The 18,951-nt window shown below is 36.2% G+C and overlaps 1 protein-coding gene and 1 non-coding gene across 11 annotated transcripts in view; both read right to left on the bottom strand.

The window, feature by feature from the left end:
- The window catches only part of LOC123880914 (whirlin), a 122,361-nt gene that overhangs the window by 49,261 nt on the left and 54,149 nt on the right, over positions 1-18,951 (bottom strand). For 7 of the 10 annotated variants that reach the window (XM_045929323.1, XM_045929337.1, XM_045929348.1 and 4 more), the window contains exons 13-15: positions 18,569-18,660; positions 17,050-17,116; positions 6,226-6,324 (exon numbers count right to left, since the gene is read on the bottom strand). In XM_045929323.1, the coding sequence (XP_045785279.1) occupies positions 6,226-6,324; positions 17,050-17,116; positions 18,569-18,660 (258 nt within the window). The remainder of the gene's footprint in view (positions 1-6,225; positions 6,325-17,049; positions 17,117-18,568; positions 18,661-18,951) is intronic. The other 3 variants (XM_045929366.1, XM_045929375.1, XM_045929356.1) reach the window with 2 other exon arrangements.
- Trnap-cgg lies at positions 15,248-15,319 on the bottom strand. The gene has a single exon. It is a non-coding gene; the product is annotated as a tRNA-Pro (tRNA).

Raw genomic sequence — 18,951 nt, 5'->3', positions numbered from 1 at the left:
TTCATTCTATATAATATTGTTTCAATAAAAGTAAGATGTCTCAAATATGAAAATGTACCGCTGTTTATGATCATATAGCTCAAAAAGTGATAGTTTCTTTAATTTGATCCATTTTTCATAACTACGTCCAATTATGTAGGTACCTTAGTTAATTTATTTCATACATTGACGGAAAAAATCAAGATAAAATTTATCAATATCAAAAAAAGGTGATTGTTTGCTTACATTTTCAACTTTTAACAAACAAGACTGTCCATTTTTTCATAATATAATAATCTAGCTTAAAAAGGAAGGAAATAATGGAATGTTAGTAATAAGATTTTACCTAATATTTACCATTAAGTATTGTTAGTATAGGGTGAGAACTAATTATTATACGTATACTATATCCCGTATATAAATTACAAGGTAAAATAAACTCTCAATAGATATACACACACACACGTAATTAGTGGCATCCTCTTTAACAATATTGGTGGACCTCAAAGATTATTCGAATAAACCATTTAATTGCACATTAAAACTTCAAAGATCGTAGAGAATTCAAAGATCGTTCGATTGGTAGAATACTTGTGTATTTTGAATGGTGTGAATTGTGATCTACAATATTCTATTTGCTTATATTTAATATATATTTTATATTTAATATATATTTTATTTGCCTTACTTTATTTAAACCCACTTTAGGTAGACAACCCAAATTAGGTCATGAACTCATTATTGTAGGGGTAGCTGTAGACAGAGGTACCTATCGTAACAGGAAAGAGGGGTGAATTCCCGAATGGGTTTAGTCAGTTTATATTCAAATTAAATGTAAATGTTCGTTGTTAATTTACCAATTACTTAATTCAGCCAATCTCATTTGTCCGTTATAATTGCTTATATTTTTGGGCAATTGATACAGAATAAGTTTTGAGCCTTATTTTATGTTATTTGTAACAGCTTTTTTAACTTGCCGTGTTAGTGTGTGATCAAATCTTGCATATTAGACCAGCTCCCCTTAACCGATTGAGCTGAAATTCGGAACACTTATTATGTTACTTCAATGACAATGCAATAATAATGGTACCATGAAGGTGGTCTCATGATGGAGACTGGAGGTAGCCATAACAACTCCTCAACTCTTCAACATAACTCCACTGTTTGTGGGCTTGTTGGATTTATCTTGACAAGGACTGTAGACGTAGATGGTGTCCAGATTTCATGATGGAGCCGAGAAGTTGTCATAGGAAGTCCTCAAATACCTACCCATCATAACTTAGTCGTATTTGGGCTCGTTGGACACATTCGCTTTTGTACATGACTTAAATAAAAGTTTGTTTTTAAAAAGATTTTTATACTTAAATTGAGAATTATTCTTTCTTCGATAAACCAGCCTGAGTTAATAAACTTTATTTAGTATATTTAAATAGTTTGTAAGACTGATTTATTAAGTAAATTAATTGTAGGAACTAATTTAATAAACTTCTTTGCATTAAAAGGAAACGTTCGTAGGTTTCTTTGTTTTAATTCTTTCTTTCCTTCCCCTTTGTACGTGTCTCTTGTGCCGAGCTCTTTGTCTCGAGGAAAAGGTCCGCAATATAGATGTTTCCGGATGATAATTCCGCAAACAAAAATTTAACAGTCGGGTGGAGCTCATCTGCAGAATTAGGGATTATAATGCCGAACAAATATTAGGTAAGTACTCCGAATTATCCCGCGAATAATGGGATCAAATAAGATTAAACGAAATGGAAAACAAAAATAAACGAGAACGGTAACACTGATATACCTATAACTAGATATACTTATAACCAGATGATTTCCGCAGCTTCGCCCGCGTAGATTTTGGATGTTGATACTCCAGTGGGAACTCTTTGATTTTCCGGGATAAACAGCAGCCAATTTCCGTTTCCACGATGCAAGCTACCTCTGCACCCTTCGTTAAAATCTTTTAAAAGTATGGACCTTTTAAACTCCCATGAGATCTCTTTGATTTTCTGACACCAAAAATAGCCTATGTCCGCCCCCGGGAAGTAAGCTGCCTCTTTACCAATTTTCGTTAAAATCGGGTTAAACGGATGGGCCCTTAAAACCTCTTTACGCACTACATTTAATCCCAATTCAAGAAACTTCAGATCCAGAAAACTCGGATTGAACGTTCATAACTTACAATATAGGCTAAGTGAAAAAGTAATGTTTTCAGGGGCGCCCTATATTATGTTACGATTTTTGTATAAAATAGATTAAAATAAGGTAAAATAAAAAAAGGCGAATGATGTCATCGAATCAGGGAGCTGATATAAAACGCAAAAACCTCTTTAATTACCATATTTGGTGCGGCTAAAATATGAGTCTGAATCACTGCAAGTATAAGAAACGTTTTACCTTTTTTATTTGAAGGTCAAATAAACGATTGACTTACCGAAAAGTAAGCGTCTGTCATCCGAACCATTACCATACTCTGTTCCAATACGGAAAGGAATGATAAAAATAAAAAACATATTTCTGTAGATAAAAGTGGATGATACAGATACTTAAAAGGGCTCTCTCCGTCACTCGTTTCATACAATCGTAGTTCCAATTTCATTTGAATATTAAGCAACCAAAGTCCATGAAATTTTGCAGACATATTCTAGAAACTAATATCTGTGTCTGTGGTGTTTTAGATTTTTCTAAAAATATGTAGTTTTAAAATTACAGGGGCTCAAAGATTTGTATGTAAATTTTTAAGACCGCGTAACTTTGAAACCGAATATTTTAACAGAAATCTAGAAAACCCCAGACATAGATATTAGTTTCTAGAATATGTCTGCAAAATTTCATGGACTTTGGTTGCTTAATATTCAAATGAAATTGGAACTACGTTTGTATGAAACGAGTGACGGAGAGAGCCCTGTTAAGTTATTGACTACAGATTAGGTGTTTGCTGTACAGATCGGTACTTCAGGTGCTTCATAAATAAAACTTAATGCATTGGAAGGACAGTATAGAAGTTATTTTTACTGTTTTAACAGCATTAACGGGTGAAGTATACCTGTATATTATGAGCAAAGTCGAGACTGACTGGGCATAATCAAGGTCTACATGCAGACCATAAAACGAGGCCAGAACAGTATGCTCAGGACCATTGCCATAATCGGCACGTTCCTTACGATATTCATTCCAAAGATAGGTACGTGCCGATAGAAAGATGAATTAGGTAATAGTCATTTACAAAAACTGCTCGCAACTGGCAAAATGAGAGTGAATGTGTTAGACAGCTGGCTTCCCGCCAACGTGCTCAGTTATGTATGTGCCACCATATGGGGGGGTATTAAAATTGATAAATTATAGTCTTGCGTCATATGAAATAAGAACTATAGGTATTCCTATCCAAGTTCTAGGACTAGGAGTATCATTGTATAACTGGAAGTTGGTTAACGCGACTGAGCTCGATTCAATCCGGCATCATAATATTTTTCTTTTGATGGTTGGTACAGGCGTCAGCATAATATGTCCCCAAACTTACAGCCTTCTCGATCCAAATGACCAGACAACGACAAAGCTCCCTTGGTCCCCCTAGGTCCTAGGTTACAAACTGCAACACAGCATCTTCGACAGCGAAATCGCGGTCCCCGTTATCTTCCGTCACCCGGATTAGGCTTCTCACCACGGTCTCGGCAGCGTATGGGCTGTCTCAACTAGTTCCACAAAACTATACATCCCAACGGCATCCTAAGCAGAGGTCAGAGCCTCACAAGAAGATGTTATTTCATTGAGCCATAGGGCTCACCCTTTGGCAGAGCTTCAGCGCTTGGCCAACCCTCCGCTGTAAAGGTAGGATCTAAAGCTTTAACGCTAGGGTTTTCGGAACGTGATATATACTGTTTAGACTCTAAAAGTACCAAAAAAAGAGGATTTTAAGAGGTGACATCTTATTTCTTAAACTGGAGTATCTTGTAACTACGAATTTTCGCAGCAAATTCTATTATGAGAAATAGTCTGGGCAGTTTTTTTTTTTAAAGAAAATTAGCCATGCTAATCATGACTAATACCAATTAAGCGTAAAGCTTGTGCCAGGAGTGGGTACGACATTAGTGCAAAGGGTGGCGTTGGAACCGCCGACCTTTCGGAATTCAGTCCGCTCCTCAACCGTTGAGCTATCGAGGCTCAAGTTTTGTGGTAACTAGTGGTAACACGATAAAAATATAGATCATCATCACAATTTAATCCATTACCGGTTCACTACTCAGGAGCAGTCTCCTCTCCGAAAGAGAAGGGTTTGACCCAGAGCCTACCTTTTAGTCAAGTGCGGACTGGCAGACTTCATGAAAAGTAACGTAAGTAGTAAGTAAGTAAATAAAGTGTCCGGGATTGAAACTCGGAGCCTCTGAATAAGAGGCTAAAGTTTTAACCACTAGGCTATCATCGCTTCCTAATAATGTCGTGTTGTGTTGTAATAAAGACCTACATTTACTTAATACATATGATGATATTGAAAAAAAAACTTTCAGGAATGCTACCTTGGTTTCGCTCAAATATTTTGCAATTCAGCCCGGAAATGCAGAAAGCATTTTTCGTTCTATTTTTGTCAAAGAAACACACTATCCTAACATATCTGATGGTAGATTGTTTGCCTCCAACTCTTAAATACCTACCTAAGTATTTACACTTTTCGGAAAAGTGGAAATTTTAACGCGCGGTGAAACTGTTTTATCAGACGACTTTTTTACTCTACAATCAGCAATATATTCAAACATAATATGAACTATACAATATTATTGAAATGGTATATGAAATGAAATGAATTTATTTCATGTATTAGGTACAACTTGTGCCATTCCATTTATCACGTAAAAACTTTATCTACCACCGCCGCCGCCGGGTCGCAGCTGGTTCTAAGCATTGGAAAGCAAATTCTACTGAAAAGAGCTGTAAAAAATTAAGCAGGTGCTCTTTTTAAAAAGCAATCAGTGCTTCGAACACTGAATCTAAAAGTTGATGATAGACCTACCTACCTAAATATGATGCGACCTATAGTATAGCTTTATCGTGAAATTCGTATAAAATAAATTGAAGCAGATTTTTTCGTTGCAATGCGCACTGTCTAAACTCAGGAGCTGAAAACAACTAAGTTCCTCTAAAAATAAACCCGTTGAAGTGTCTATTCCGTTAGAGGTAAAATAAAATAATACCTAAGAACCTATCTACAGACGATTTATATTTTGATATGCAATTGCAGGTATAGCTACAGTCACCTATAGTCAATACCGCAACTGTAACTAATATTTTAATCACTTTGTCGTGAATCACCAAAAACGAAAGTTTTAAAAATTGATTTATCTAGATGCTATGCTAGATGGGAAATATAAGTCATAATAAAGCTTGGAACTCGATAAGGCGCAGGCGTAGCCACACGTACGATCTACGTGAGTGTTGCGTCTACGTCTTTCGTATTCTTTTATCACTCACTCGCATTGTGACGTCCGTCATCTAGATCAATTTCCTGTACGGAAGACTGAGCTACGCGACCGCAATATACGATAAAGTCGCGCAATCGACTGGTTTCTGAAGCTGTGTAGCATGTCGCTTAGGTAGATTTAGAGCTACCGCGTCGGCTTTGAAGGCGATAAAATTGGGAGGCGGCACTTGCGCACAGCTTTGAAATGTAATAGAGAACGTTTAAAGTAAACAACCGCAACGTACAAAACTTTGCATACCGATTGTATGGCACTTAGGGTAAGCCCGAAATTACATGTAAATTTTCACCCCACGATTTTATCCAAAGATTTCTTTAACACGTGGAAATTGTTTAGAGCCGTAAACATTCGGGAAAATACGTACAATCAGCTTTATATATGCATACATATTGAAAATTGACTTGCCATATTATTCGCTCTATGTGTCAACTATCTTATCAAAAGTACGGTTCATCCTTAAACTATGGATTTAAATTAACTTTCGACATGGGAGTTGAGACATAGAGCAAATATGGCGAATGAGTTCTCAATATGTATCCATTAGATACAATTTTGATGTTACAACAGAGAAAAAATCGCACGATGCAATTTCACAGTGTTTCGTGCCGTCGTCGCGCGTCGCGGTTGCATACTGCAAAATCCACCTTATTTCAAATGCTCTCTGTATTACAAAGCAGTGTGCCTCTCAGATGTCGCATGACGTCGTCACGCGCTGCGGTTGCGTAGCTCAAAATCTTCCTTTACTGAGAAGTAATTAAGAAAGTATTAGCGTTTAAGTACTTACAGTGTCGTCGTAATGCTGCGTGTGAAGTGCTGTCGTGCTGCCCTCCCTTGAGTTACATGGCGACGAATGTCTTCTGGACCGGCTCTCGTCTTCGTACTCCTGATTACAGAAGAAAATGTCAACCATTCAATCATAGTGTGAAAATAAGTACTATCACTTTTACCTATAAAAGTCTAAGGCTTACTGTTTTATACGTAGCTTTTACTTAAATATAAGACAGAAATGCATATAAGCCATGTATATCAGTGTTTATTTTTTATAAGGTCACATTAGATACGGTCATAACTAATAAATCAATCTTTTCTGTAATCTGTCGATATGTAAGTAATCCACAAATTACAGACACGTTGATTATTAATTTCGTCCGTTAAGAATAATTTTATCAGTTTTTATCACCCGTGCACACATTCGGAAAGAAAACATGTCGCATGCAAGTAAAGAATAAGCATTAAACGATAAAAAAGTTTTTTTCTTTTACTAAGTAACACCACTGAATACAATTTTAAATTCGGCTGCAACTTTAATGAGAATACGTTCTACTTACTATAAAAAACAGTATAGTAACAATTACACACGAAAATTTTAAGCACACGCTTTTTGAGTAGTAAAATGTATCTATTTACGGTAAATTTTCACGACTGAAACTCTACTTATTAAATTTCTTTTTTATCGATTCTCTTTTTTACTATACTTTAAACTTATAAGTCCTTTTGTATATTCAAAGTTATCTCCGTTGTTTATTATACATATTGTATATGTCCTGCACTCACAAAAAAACAGTTAATAATTTAAGTAACCGTAGAGGCTTTGGAGCTACGTTCTTGTGTGTAGTTGCTACTTTACGGTGTATTTACTACGAGTTACGTCTACGATAGCTTTACTTTAGATGGCAGATAGACAAATCAGTGCAAATATGTCGAAGGTTGATTTCAAAGGTATACAATGGTGTGATGCTCCGAAAGACCGCGACCAAACTGAATGGGAGGGATGATCAAGAGTGTCGGCGCTGCAATTGATTTTTGCAGCTATTTTTGCATGGCTTAGTTTAGGTTCTTCTTGATGAGTAAAATATGTCGTCAAGAATTTTTTAGTATGTATTATATTATATACAAACTATTTAGTGATAACTGCTTATTCCGGCTATCCACCCCAAAACAGCCACCCTAGGTGATACTCGGACACGTTACAAATTCACCGTCCGGGGTGGACAGACTGTCACACGTTCCCGAGTATACACCCTAGGGCGGATAAAAGGAATAAGCCAAGATTACTGCTGATTTATCATCATCATTAATATAGGAACAATTTATTTGGCCTGGACCTGCTCCAATAAAACATTGAAGTGTTTGACTGGAGTATAATTTAAGAAGAAACATATTGTAAGTAGGTAATTTTTAGATTTAAGGTATGGAAACGAGCCGTCAGCCGTTACATTTGAATTGTTCCCACTCTTTGGCACGATCGAGCGTTTAGTAGATACCTATAGAAAGGAAAAGTTTCTGTAACATAATATACCTACTTACTACCTGTCGATAATTTTATTGAAGGAAGTTGTTCCACACAAACTTTTACACGTTATTTCACAGGCTTCCATTTTATATGTATAGGGGTATATATCCCATAATATAAGGGCTAAAAATAGTCTGTTCTTATTGGATCGTTACACCGTAAAAGCAAATATCTTCCCAAGTTTTTATTCTTAAAGTAAAAAGGTTCGGTAAAGTTGTCTCAGCGGTAAACATAAATCAATCAAATTCGTCACAATTTACATAAATAGGTTTCGTCGATTATATTTTCAACTGCAAAAAAAACCGGCGAAGTGTGAGTTAGGCTCACGCACCGAGAGTTCCGTACTCGGTTATTTTTTTTTTTTTTCGCCATTTGGCACGATAAATCAAAAACTATAATGCATAAAAATTAATAAAAATCTGGTTTGAGAATGTACAAGTAAAACCCTTTCATATGATACCCCATTTGGTATAGTTATCTTACTTTGAAAATTGAAACACATTTTAATTTTTTTTAATGATGTAACCACAAATTCACGGTTTTCAGATTTATTCCTGTATTTGTGTTATAAGACCTACCTACCTACCAAATTTCATGATTCTAGGTCAACGGGAAGTACACTATAGGTTTTCTTGACAGACACGACGGACGGACAGACAGACAGACAACAAAGTGATCCTATAAGGGTTCCGTTTTTCCTTTTGAGGTACGGAACCCTAATAAAGAAAGAAAGATGTAAGATAATCACTAAGTCTAAAAACGACTTCCCATCCCACCCCGCCTCGAGGCCAAGCCGTGCATAATCAGCGGCAGCATTGGTTCCATTCAAACATACTATTCACACTAACATGAATGGAAGTGGACTTGAGCGTGTCCGATGTTTGAAAGCCACTCAAATGCAGATTTATATTGAATTCTATTGTCGTAGATGTTAGTTTAAAATTGTACTACATAGATTATGCCCGCTACTTATTCTGTGTTCTGTATGGATAAAAGTTTGTTAAAAATCTGTGGGAACTCTTAGATTTTCCGGAATAGGATTTTGTCACTCTTCAGGTATTAAAAAAGGTACGGTACATTCATGCAAAAATCGCGTCCATCAATTGTCTGTTGAGGCTTGATTGAAGAACAAACCAACAAACAACACAACATACTTTCGCATTTATAATATGGGAGTCATTTTAGTGTCGTAGATGTTAGTATAAAATTATATTGATTATTTCAATCATCATCATCACCATTATCATCAACCCATTGCCGGCTCACTACTGGGCACGGGTCTACTTTCAGAATAAGAAAGGTTTAGCAATAGTCTACGACGCTGCCAAGTGCCATTATATAAGTATCTATAGGAACAATCATTTAACAGAAATTGGTATTTATTATGATATCGATCGCTTTCCGTAAGAAAAATTAAAAGGTCACATTACCCATTTGAAAAGCCCAATCACACCGAAAAATTTGTTTAAGGTTAGATTTTTCCAGTTACAATACGAATAGTTACTTCCAAAAAAATAACAGGATAATGTCCCTATCCCGTATTCTTTTCTTCACCGACCAAGTAATTTCTTATTATGTATGGCATACATCTAATACTACTGCTACATATTCTGTGACTATAAATATTGTATTAATATGTTATTGTATTAGATTATATCCTTCTGTTCTTTTTTATTTTTATTATTTACATGCAAAAAATGTTTCAAAAAGAAAGTTGCATTGCAGTAGGTACCTAGAAGTAACTTATTTTACCATTTCATAGTTGGTTTAACTAAGGTAGTTATAGCGGACCTCTGGAGCTTCAAGGGAGATCAAACTTTTAATTCAATTATTTTTGTCAAAGAATGTTATCAATTAGCCGGATTTTAAATCCGTTACATAATTTATGATTTACCTAATTCAAAATAATTAAAGCGGTCAAAAGTTGTTTTTGGTGGAATTTTTGAAAATATTTTCTTACTCTACTTTATAGAGAGAACTAATTGCAAAATCAGTTTATAGATGTGGTTTGAAAATCCCACCCCTAAAAAAAAATCAAAATATGTACCTATTTTCATGGATATGACTGAAACTTCACTTGAAATATGACTGACTTTCATAAAAATCATCCCTTATAACCTCCTTGGGCCCAGAATTTCCAAAAATAATGAAACACATGTTTTTTTAAATTAATAACCAAAACCCAAATAACTAATTAATAGTTTTATGGATATAACTTGAATAAAAGATAGACTTTCATACAAACTTTTATCCCCTATTAACCTGCTTAGAGGTGGAATTTCCGAAATCCATTTGTTCATTTGATTTGATCATGTTCATAGATTCATTTTATGACATAGGCACCCAGCCTATGTCATAAAAGGAATCTACTGTAAAAAGAAGTTGCGCGGTGATATATGGTCAGTCAGGACTCAAGACAAGTATTTTTATAAGTAAGTATACATAGATTGATGTAGACTTAAAAATTTCACAGTACATATATTATATACCTATCAAATATGTAATAATTTAGCGATAAAAATATCCGTATATGCAGTAATGGTATATAACCGTATTATTACCGTAATAAAACAACGCTTCCAAAGCCCATAAAAATGTTTCGGGTTAATTTACTAACTGAACTTTGCAGCTCTACATTGGTCAGGCGTCTGACAACTTTTTATGTGTCTGTTTAATTATATTTTACATCTGAAACTTTCTCCATTACACACACTCACAGAAAATCTACTGAATTTTTTACTGTTCGCTTATCAAACAACGATAACGTTTTTTCATAAAAGAGCCAAAAAATCTTGTCTTGGATGAACAAAAGCTAGTTCATAACTATTACAATTAATTTTAAATGTTATTCTATACTAATTATATCTAGAGTATGGAGCAATAAATCCTTTTCATTCTGAAAAAAAGACCCGTACTCAGTAGTGAGCCAGTAATGCGTAATGATGATGATATCCGGAGTAACATAATTTTATTATAAACTCTTATGTTTTTCACTGCAACTACGAATAATTACGAAATAATATACACCATACCAATCACGAACTTTAATAATACATGTAACCATAAATTAAAATTCCCGATAGTCACCAAAACTTTGCAAAGAAATTTTTACTTAAACTTATTTTATTTTTTAGTGAGTTAAGTGTAGGCATTTTATTAAGGAGTTTATTCATTTTAAAACAATTTTATATTGCAACGCTGAAGCTGAATGACATAATGCAAAAGTGCAATCACGATGACACACTTGTGGTATACCTAACAAGTGCCGACGCAATCAACTTTAAAACAACAATAAGAACTCACACAATTCCTATTGCGGAAGCGAGTATTGCTAATTATTTTCTTCAGGGGCCGTGAACAATATTCGGGAGAACTTATTGGGTAAATAGGGAGAGTTGACAGTGATTAATACCTTAGCCATGGCATGAATGTCCAAGGGTATATAGTCGCGAAAGGCGACGCGCCGCCGTCGTCGCGACATGGCGTCCGACCGGCCGACCGGCGTCTCGTAAACTGAGTACCGACTTTGCCATCGCTACCCCTACATATGACGCGAACTTTGGCGCACCCTTATTTCCCGCGCACATTTCATTCCTCTTCACAGTTGAATAGTGAATAAAAATGGTACAATTCGCACTATGGCCGTTTTGATTTTCCCATTTCCTGCAATAGTGCTACGGAAACCATTACTGGATACCTTCATAGCCTATATGAAAACTTTCTACTAGTTTAGTTTGTCAAATAGTCTAGCTAGGGAACGGAACTTTCGTATTTACGACCGTAATCTACCATTATAGGTAGGTACCTACGTACACTTATTTCTGTGCTTCGCAGCATCTTACTGAAATCAGGTAGTTACGGTTTTTCATATGTACCCCCCAGCTTTATGTGAAAGGATCATTCCCAAGAGCTTTGAATCCATCTGAGCAGCCTCAGGCTAAACGGGCTCGACTTAACCTTTTGAACTAAGGCTGCAGAAAGTGCGGCATTATTGAACGTGGCAAATAACGAACTAAATTGGAGGGACCAAATTTGCCTCATGGCTGATTGAGGTAGTGAGGCAGAGACGAGTTAGAGGTCGAGGCAACACCTCCGATTTACACAAAGCTAAACGTTTCCAGCTGAAAATCGAACTTGACGCTCGCAAACGATTTTGTATAAAAATTTTGAAGCTGCAATTAAATCTTAGATAGACAATGAAACCATCATCTGTGTAATAAAATATTTGATCGTTTATAGTAGTATAACACGGCCTTTCTTCATTCATTTTCCGACCAACCCTTGAATAAAGGAGGCGGTTGGTAAGCCCGCATAATATCTTAGTAATATCAAGGTTTACGTCGCGAAATACGACTCGCTGTTCTTTGACTATTAAAAGTTTTAATACTACCAGGGCGTAAAGTTTGAATGGAACTACCTTGCTTATAGCAATCCCCAGAGCTAAAAAGCAATTATACGTAGGTACACAGTAATGGCAAAAATTATTATTGCTTGAACATACTGTTGGGGAGGCTTGAGGAGCATATCATAACATGGTACTAGGTAGTCGCGGTTGAATAACATTTTTTTTAACGACTCGAATAATACCTACTTGTTATTTTAACAAGCATCGTATGATGTAGAAGACCGAAAAAAAATCGTAAAAAAATTGCGCAAAAAAACATCTGTTTGGAAAGTGTTCTTACAAAAATGGACATTACATACATGCATCCGAGCCTCAATAGCTCAACCGGTAAAGGAGTGGACTGAAAACCGAAAGGTCGACGGTTCAAACCCCGCCCGTTGCACTATTGTCGTACCTACTCCTAGCCTGACGCTTAGTTGGAGAGGAAAGGGGAATATTAGTCATTTAACATCGCTAATATTGTTTAAAAAAAAACTTATATTAGGTATGTTACAATGAGTATCTAGATTTAAAAAAAACTGTCTGTAATATTATTATAATTACTATTCGTTATCTTATATTTAAGTAGAACTTGAGTAAGGAATAAAAGGCGTGTGAGCCAAGTTCGTTGACTTCGAACCATCGATGCTTCGAACGAAGGTTGATCAGGGTTAATAAAATTTACGTGTTTTTTTTGCCTAACTATCAACATTGAATTAGATATAATATTTCGATGGTATTTAAACTATATTTTCGATAACTATTTCAAACACAAGTAAACTTTTTCAAACCGGCAACAACTAGTACAGTTTCAAAGCATTTCATGGTGATGATAAAAAATAATATTGCAAATTCCTGTGGCTGAGTAGAAATTAAATGGGCGACTAGGGCGCTTTAGCAGACGTTTCCTTGAAGGTTCGTTAAACCTTAAATGAGGGAGTAACCCCGCTTATTTTAATGGTATATAATAAGGCTTGTGGTAAGAATTTTGTTACCCCTCTGAGTTCTTTGACTCTTTGACTAACGAATTGTATTGATTTACTCGTAATACTATCCTAAAATAATTCCGATTATCTGTTTTGCTACTTACCGTTTGGCCCCGTTACCCCAGCCACCAGGCGATGCGTGGAACGCCGTGGGATTTTAGGTATTTTCCCCATTAGGGTTGCGAACCGTACTCCAAAATATACTCCTATCTAAATTTTATGTATAATATAAAAGAAAAAGTTGACTGACTAACTAATGTATAATGACTAATGACTAATGTATCAACGCACAGCTCAAACTATTTGACGGATTGAGCTGTTATTTGGCATGCAGATAGCTATTATGACGTAGACATCCGCTAAGAAAGATTTTTCTTGAAATTCAACACCTAGGGTCGTAAAAAAGGGGCTGTGTAGTCCACGCGGACAAAGTCACAAACATAAGCTATTCACTAATAAAATGAGTTAAAATACTCTATTTCTTGTATTACCTAATACCTACTCTATAAGAAGAGAAGAAATAGGGCTCCATAGAAATTCATAAATGGTAATTTTTCTCTCCATACCCGTAATAACCGGATGGTTTACTGGAAAAATGTTAGAATGAAAATCTTCAGGATTGCTTTTAAAGTCAATTAAACAATATTATGCTGCTTACACCCGACCTTTGCAAGATATTCACAAAGGATACAAATTGTTTGACCTTTGTCATCCTCTTTTAAAAACACGTCCTCAACGTGTTAGATTAAAGAGGGACGACAAACATCAAATAAATCTACCCTTACCTAATCTCTGAGCTTAATTGAGCCTATATGAGTCTCAAAAACAAGTTTAAGAAGGCTTTTGATAGCATTCTGTTCTTATTATACAGGCGTCTTCAAAAGGATGTTGAAGAATGAGGGATGAATTGGGCTCTTATCCAGATGGAAGGCACGCACCGTTATTGAACATGAGCACGCGTGGAATAGGCATAAAGCTTTGTATATATAGGTACTATCTATGCTAAACTGGATATGCGTATTTTATTAAAATATCCTATATTTCGCACGTGGCTCTGATTCCCGCCAAGTTATTGGTGGTAAATTGCTAAATGTAGCAGTCTTCTTTAGGTAAAATATATTGTATTCGATAGCATCTTTGTAGAATAGCATAGAAAGTATTTTTTGTGAAGTAATAAAATTCATGAAAATAGACAGGTAAATAAATTTTGTAGACAGGTTTCGAGAACGTGTCAACAAACATTAACTTGACGTTGTACATTGAATACGTTTATATATGGCGCTACGCGCTACGAGTACACTTCTCTTAAAATCGTAGCTGTTCGGAGCAGTTTATGCTGTTTGCTACGAAGCAATGAGGCTAATTCTGCTGTACCTACACAACTTCTTAACTAAACTAAAATAACAGGTCTAAATGTATTGCTATTTCCTCAGTAATTCAAGATTTATTAATCATAAGATCATTCAAAAAGATCTACAATTAGACATAGACTTTAGAATTAGCCACCATGCCACATGCCAACTAGTGGGTGTATGGTAGGGTTACCCAATATTTTCAGCGACTCGTCTCATTATAAAATTATTTATCCTAAAGTAACACATAAATAGTGGTAGCAGCGAAGTTATAATGCTTAATTAGGGCAGACAATAAAATATAATTAGTATACCGTATTGGGTGGGTACCTTAAATCACATTGTGCGACAACGAACGGATTCCTTAAAATAAGTAGTATGCATAATAGTTTTACGAGTATCTATTAGAATACTAAGCCCAGGTTATGCTCAAGATTTTATTGCTTACATAAGAAAATCAGTTTAGTTTTAAGCTAGCGTGGCTTATATTACGAACCTGAAGTTTCATTGTGATTTAAAAAAAATTGAGACAAGTTTACAGAATAATTTATTTCCAAGATTGAAAGATCAAGTTTGTTAACGTAAATAGCAGGTAACTTGGTATCTACTGAAAGGAGTAACAAACGTAAAATATCTAAGATTGAATCTTTGGAGCCCTACACAAATAGTTTTTTATAAGTATCTATTTAGGTCATCATTTAAATTGAATAAAAATATACTTTTGCTATTTATTAAAAGAAATAAATCGCAAATCTAAAAGTTTTAACAGTTTTCACACAAAAAAGGTTATTGGGCTCGTCCGGGATTTGAACCCGGGACCTCTCGCACCCGAAGCGAGAATCATACCCCTAGACCAACGAGCCGTTGCACGATGAATTGAATATGCAAGTAAGAATTTGTACAGATTCGCTGACAATGCAATTTTAATTGTATTAGTATGTGTTACGTAATGTAAAAAGATTAGTAAGAAAGAATATGATATGCCTATGCCAATAATAGAATTATTTTTTGCCATGAACATGATTGTATTATTATTTATACATGTATTATTATACTATATTATATTATTGTTCTTTCTAGATATACTTATATAAAATTTAGGAATTACTTACTCCTTAGCAATAAATACTATTGAAAGACAGCTTGTTCTATATTTCTAAGTGGGAGGCGAAGAAGAGAAAAGAAGTAATCGAGATTGGCCGCTATTGTCCATTCTGGATGTTGTTCAACAGTGCCAATATATGAATAATCGTTATATAAATTTTGCCAGATTTACCCCTTTTTAGTCTCTATGCAAATGGAAATAACGGCCATTATAATAAGTATAGTGAAGTACTACATCTAGCCGTTGTAGAGTGTAGACTCATGCAAAGAAACGTGAATTACAGAAAATTGGTGGTAGAGCCGAAATGCCACTCGTCTTTAATTCCAGTACTTAGTAATAGTACTGTACAGATATGAGAAAATGTTCGTGTGCGAATAGCTCCAATTACTGTAAATGGATGTAAAAAAAAAAATATGCAAGAGCCGCCTTTGGCGGAGCGTTTGCAATGCGATCCCGCTTTCATTTACTTACGTAAGAGCTTTTCTAATTTGAGCGTCAAGCGTATCAAGAGTCTAAGGAAAATGTGGTGGTGTCGTGAGTTGCAAGTGACACCCAGGAGACTAGACACAAGGCATAGAGAAGTGAACGTGACAAGGAATGTTAAAGCCCTTCTCAGAATAATATGCGGGGTAACGCGATTGCAGGCAGCGGTACGACAGGACGTCATACTGATTGCGTCAGCAGCTCTTAAGGTGGCGTTCCGTGGGTTGCGGCCGAAGCGACAGATGTGCGCGACGGACGCGCCGTGGCTGACGCGACATAACTAAACACTAGGAAAATGTAAGGCTGATTTCGGGCCCCCCAGGTCAGACGCCGCCATATATTTTCATAGTATTTAGTATTGTCACGTGAGAAGTGGCGTGCACGTCGTGCGCGTCTTGAGCTTCAGCCTCGAACCATGGAAGTCTTCCTGCAAGATTGTACGACAATTTTGTTTGAAGTTATTTATTATCATGGTCTTTATCAACCGATAGATGTCCACTTGTGGAAATGTCTCTTGTAGGGACGCCACGGTCTTGCGCCGTCTGAATCCAGTGGTACTCTGCGACTCGTTTGATGTCGTCGGAGGATACCGTACACCAGGCGGGCCGGGTCGGGCCACATTGCAATACGAAAGCCACCTGCTAGGTATACATTTTATATGAAACTGCGTCGACTAGAGGCACGTCCAGACTAAAGTGGACGCAGTAGGTACTATGTACGCAAAAATGCTCGCCACACCTTAGCGGCCCAACTCGCCTTCTGTAATAATATGGCGTCTTGTCTTGCTGCTGCCATTACATCACTATCATCACGCATTGCATCTGAGGGCTTAAGGCCGAGTTCTATATTGCTGTTTTGACTCTGCTCAGACAAATGAGTTAAAACGAAACAGGTTTATGGCTCCACATAAATGTATCTTGTTTTAACTGTCTTGATTCTGAGGAAAATCAAAGTGCACTTTATAGATTTCAGCCTAAGTGTAGAAGGTAATTCTGGCAAAATCACCTCGGGCGGGGGCTCCAACTCGTCATCCGGCGGTGGCGGCTCCCCGGCGCGCCAAGGCCGGCCGCTCCTGCCCCATACAATACTGTCATACACCTTACATCTATGTTTCTACTACTAACTAAATTGTCGAGGCATATCGTGATACTACAAAAGGCAAAATGAGTCATCCATTTTATATAAAGCGCTTTGGGGTCGCTCCGATTGCTTGATTACGTTACGCTGGAGAGCGTTGCGTTGTGAACTTGTGATACACCACGATGCAATAGTCTGTTCGCACCTTTAAAATTAATTACATCCATATAAAATACGTACAAAGCCTGTAGATTATTTTCTGCGATTCAGTGTTCTAAATTACGAATTACTTTTTCTTTATTTTTTAATGAAAAACGTTTGATTGAAATTTAAAAAGTGTTAAACTTTTTTAACAGCTTCGTTATTAATGTTCAAACTCGAGCAGTGAAAAAGTAATAGAGGTCGTATTGTAAAATTTTATCGCCGATTGAATAACGAATTTACGGGCAGTTAATACAAACAAACTCTTACGGATGCAGGATAACCTTATAAAGCTTCCAGTGACAATAAACGTGGACCTTAACGTAGCTATAAAACAATCTATTCGCATGTTGAACGTAAGTAGAAGAACTGGCCTACAGCCAATAAGCGTCTTACACGAGAAGTAAGCCAAGCCGTTTTAAATAAAGACAGTATTTTTATTCAAAAAGTGCGGATAAGAGGAAATGTTTGCCGAGGACTTATCCCACTTTCTCAGACACTTAGTCCCTACTTACTCCCAATCTTAAATCACGACCAAGTGCGTTCACAAGGTCCTCTATTCCTAAGCTTAAGTGCAGCTCAAACAACTGTTGGAAATCGAATTATCTGTCAACATGGCTGTTTTTCTCAAGTCATCAACTTAGCGGAAAATCGATCGTCTACCGCAACAATGGACAGTATATACAATCTCAAATCACTCATAAAATCGATTGTACTGCTGATAGAATTGATTTCACACTTAGCACCAATATTATCTGTACCATCGGCCCAAAGCTTTCTATACTATCGTTAGCGAGTTTTGTAGCTTTAAAATGGAAACTAATGGATTGTATTGTGTAAAATACCACCATCGACAAGACTATCTAGAATTTGGGGGCGATAGTATGGATAATTTTTAAATAATTTTAAATACATATTTGGACCCCTGTTACTTCGTTTCCTCTGACCTAGTTGGTCGATGGCGCTCCGGGCGCGATACCCAGGGGAATTTTTGAATGCATCTGCAATTTTTGATATGTATTTAAAATTACTTAGAAATTTTCTTGAATTGTAATTAAAACACTATCATTAAAATTATAGATAGTATGGATAGTTTTGGCGCTAAGTATAATCAGATAATAACACATTATAGCACCAGATGATCAGTCGATTTTTGAGTGATGTGAGGTGAACAGTATCGATTAATCGATAGTCCATTTTCCTGCAAAACTTTTGTCTTGAACTGAAATATTCTGTTTTCAGTCACCTGAAAGCTTGGTCGTGGGGCGGAAGACCCAAGCCGGAGTCTTCGGAAGGCGAGCGGTGGTCGACCACGAGAGGCACTTCCGCAGGCACCTCCTACAACAACAATCTCTACCTCATCCTTTTTATATAGAGTATTTAATTTTACTCTAAACATTAAATTTTCTTTGCATTCATAGATTGTTGCCTTAATACATACATTATCCTGAAACCCAGTCATCAGTGCATTGCGAATTCATTAGGTAAATCCCTTTACATTGCAAATCGTTTATCACAGCTTTACAATAATAATAATTACTATCGTTCATTCAATAATAATAATTAAAGTCAATTACGTTTATAATAATTTTTAAATCATGCTTATTCACGTTGGTTTTCTTGCTGAAA

Source organism: Maniola jurtina, chromosome 1 (genome assembly GCF_905333055.1).
Source record: "Maniola jurtina chromosome 1, ilManJurt1.1, whole genome shotgun sequence".
Taxonomy (NCBI): Eukaryota; Metazoa; Arthropoda; class Insecta; order Lepidoptera; family Nymphalidae; genus Maniola; species Maniola jurtina.
The sequence above is the reverse complement of the archived record's forward strand: the minus strand, read 5'-3'. Positions and strand labels throughout refer to the sequence as shown.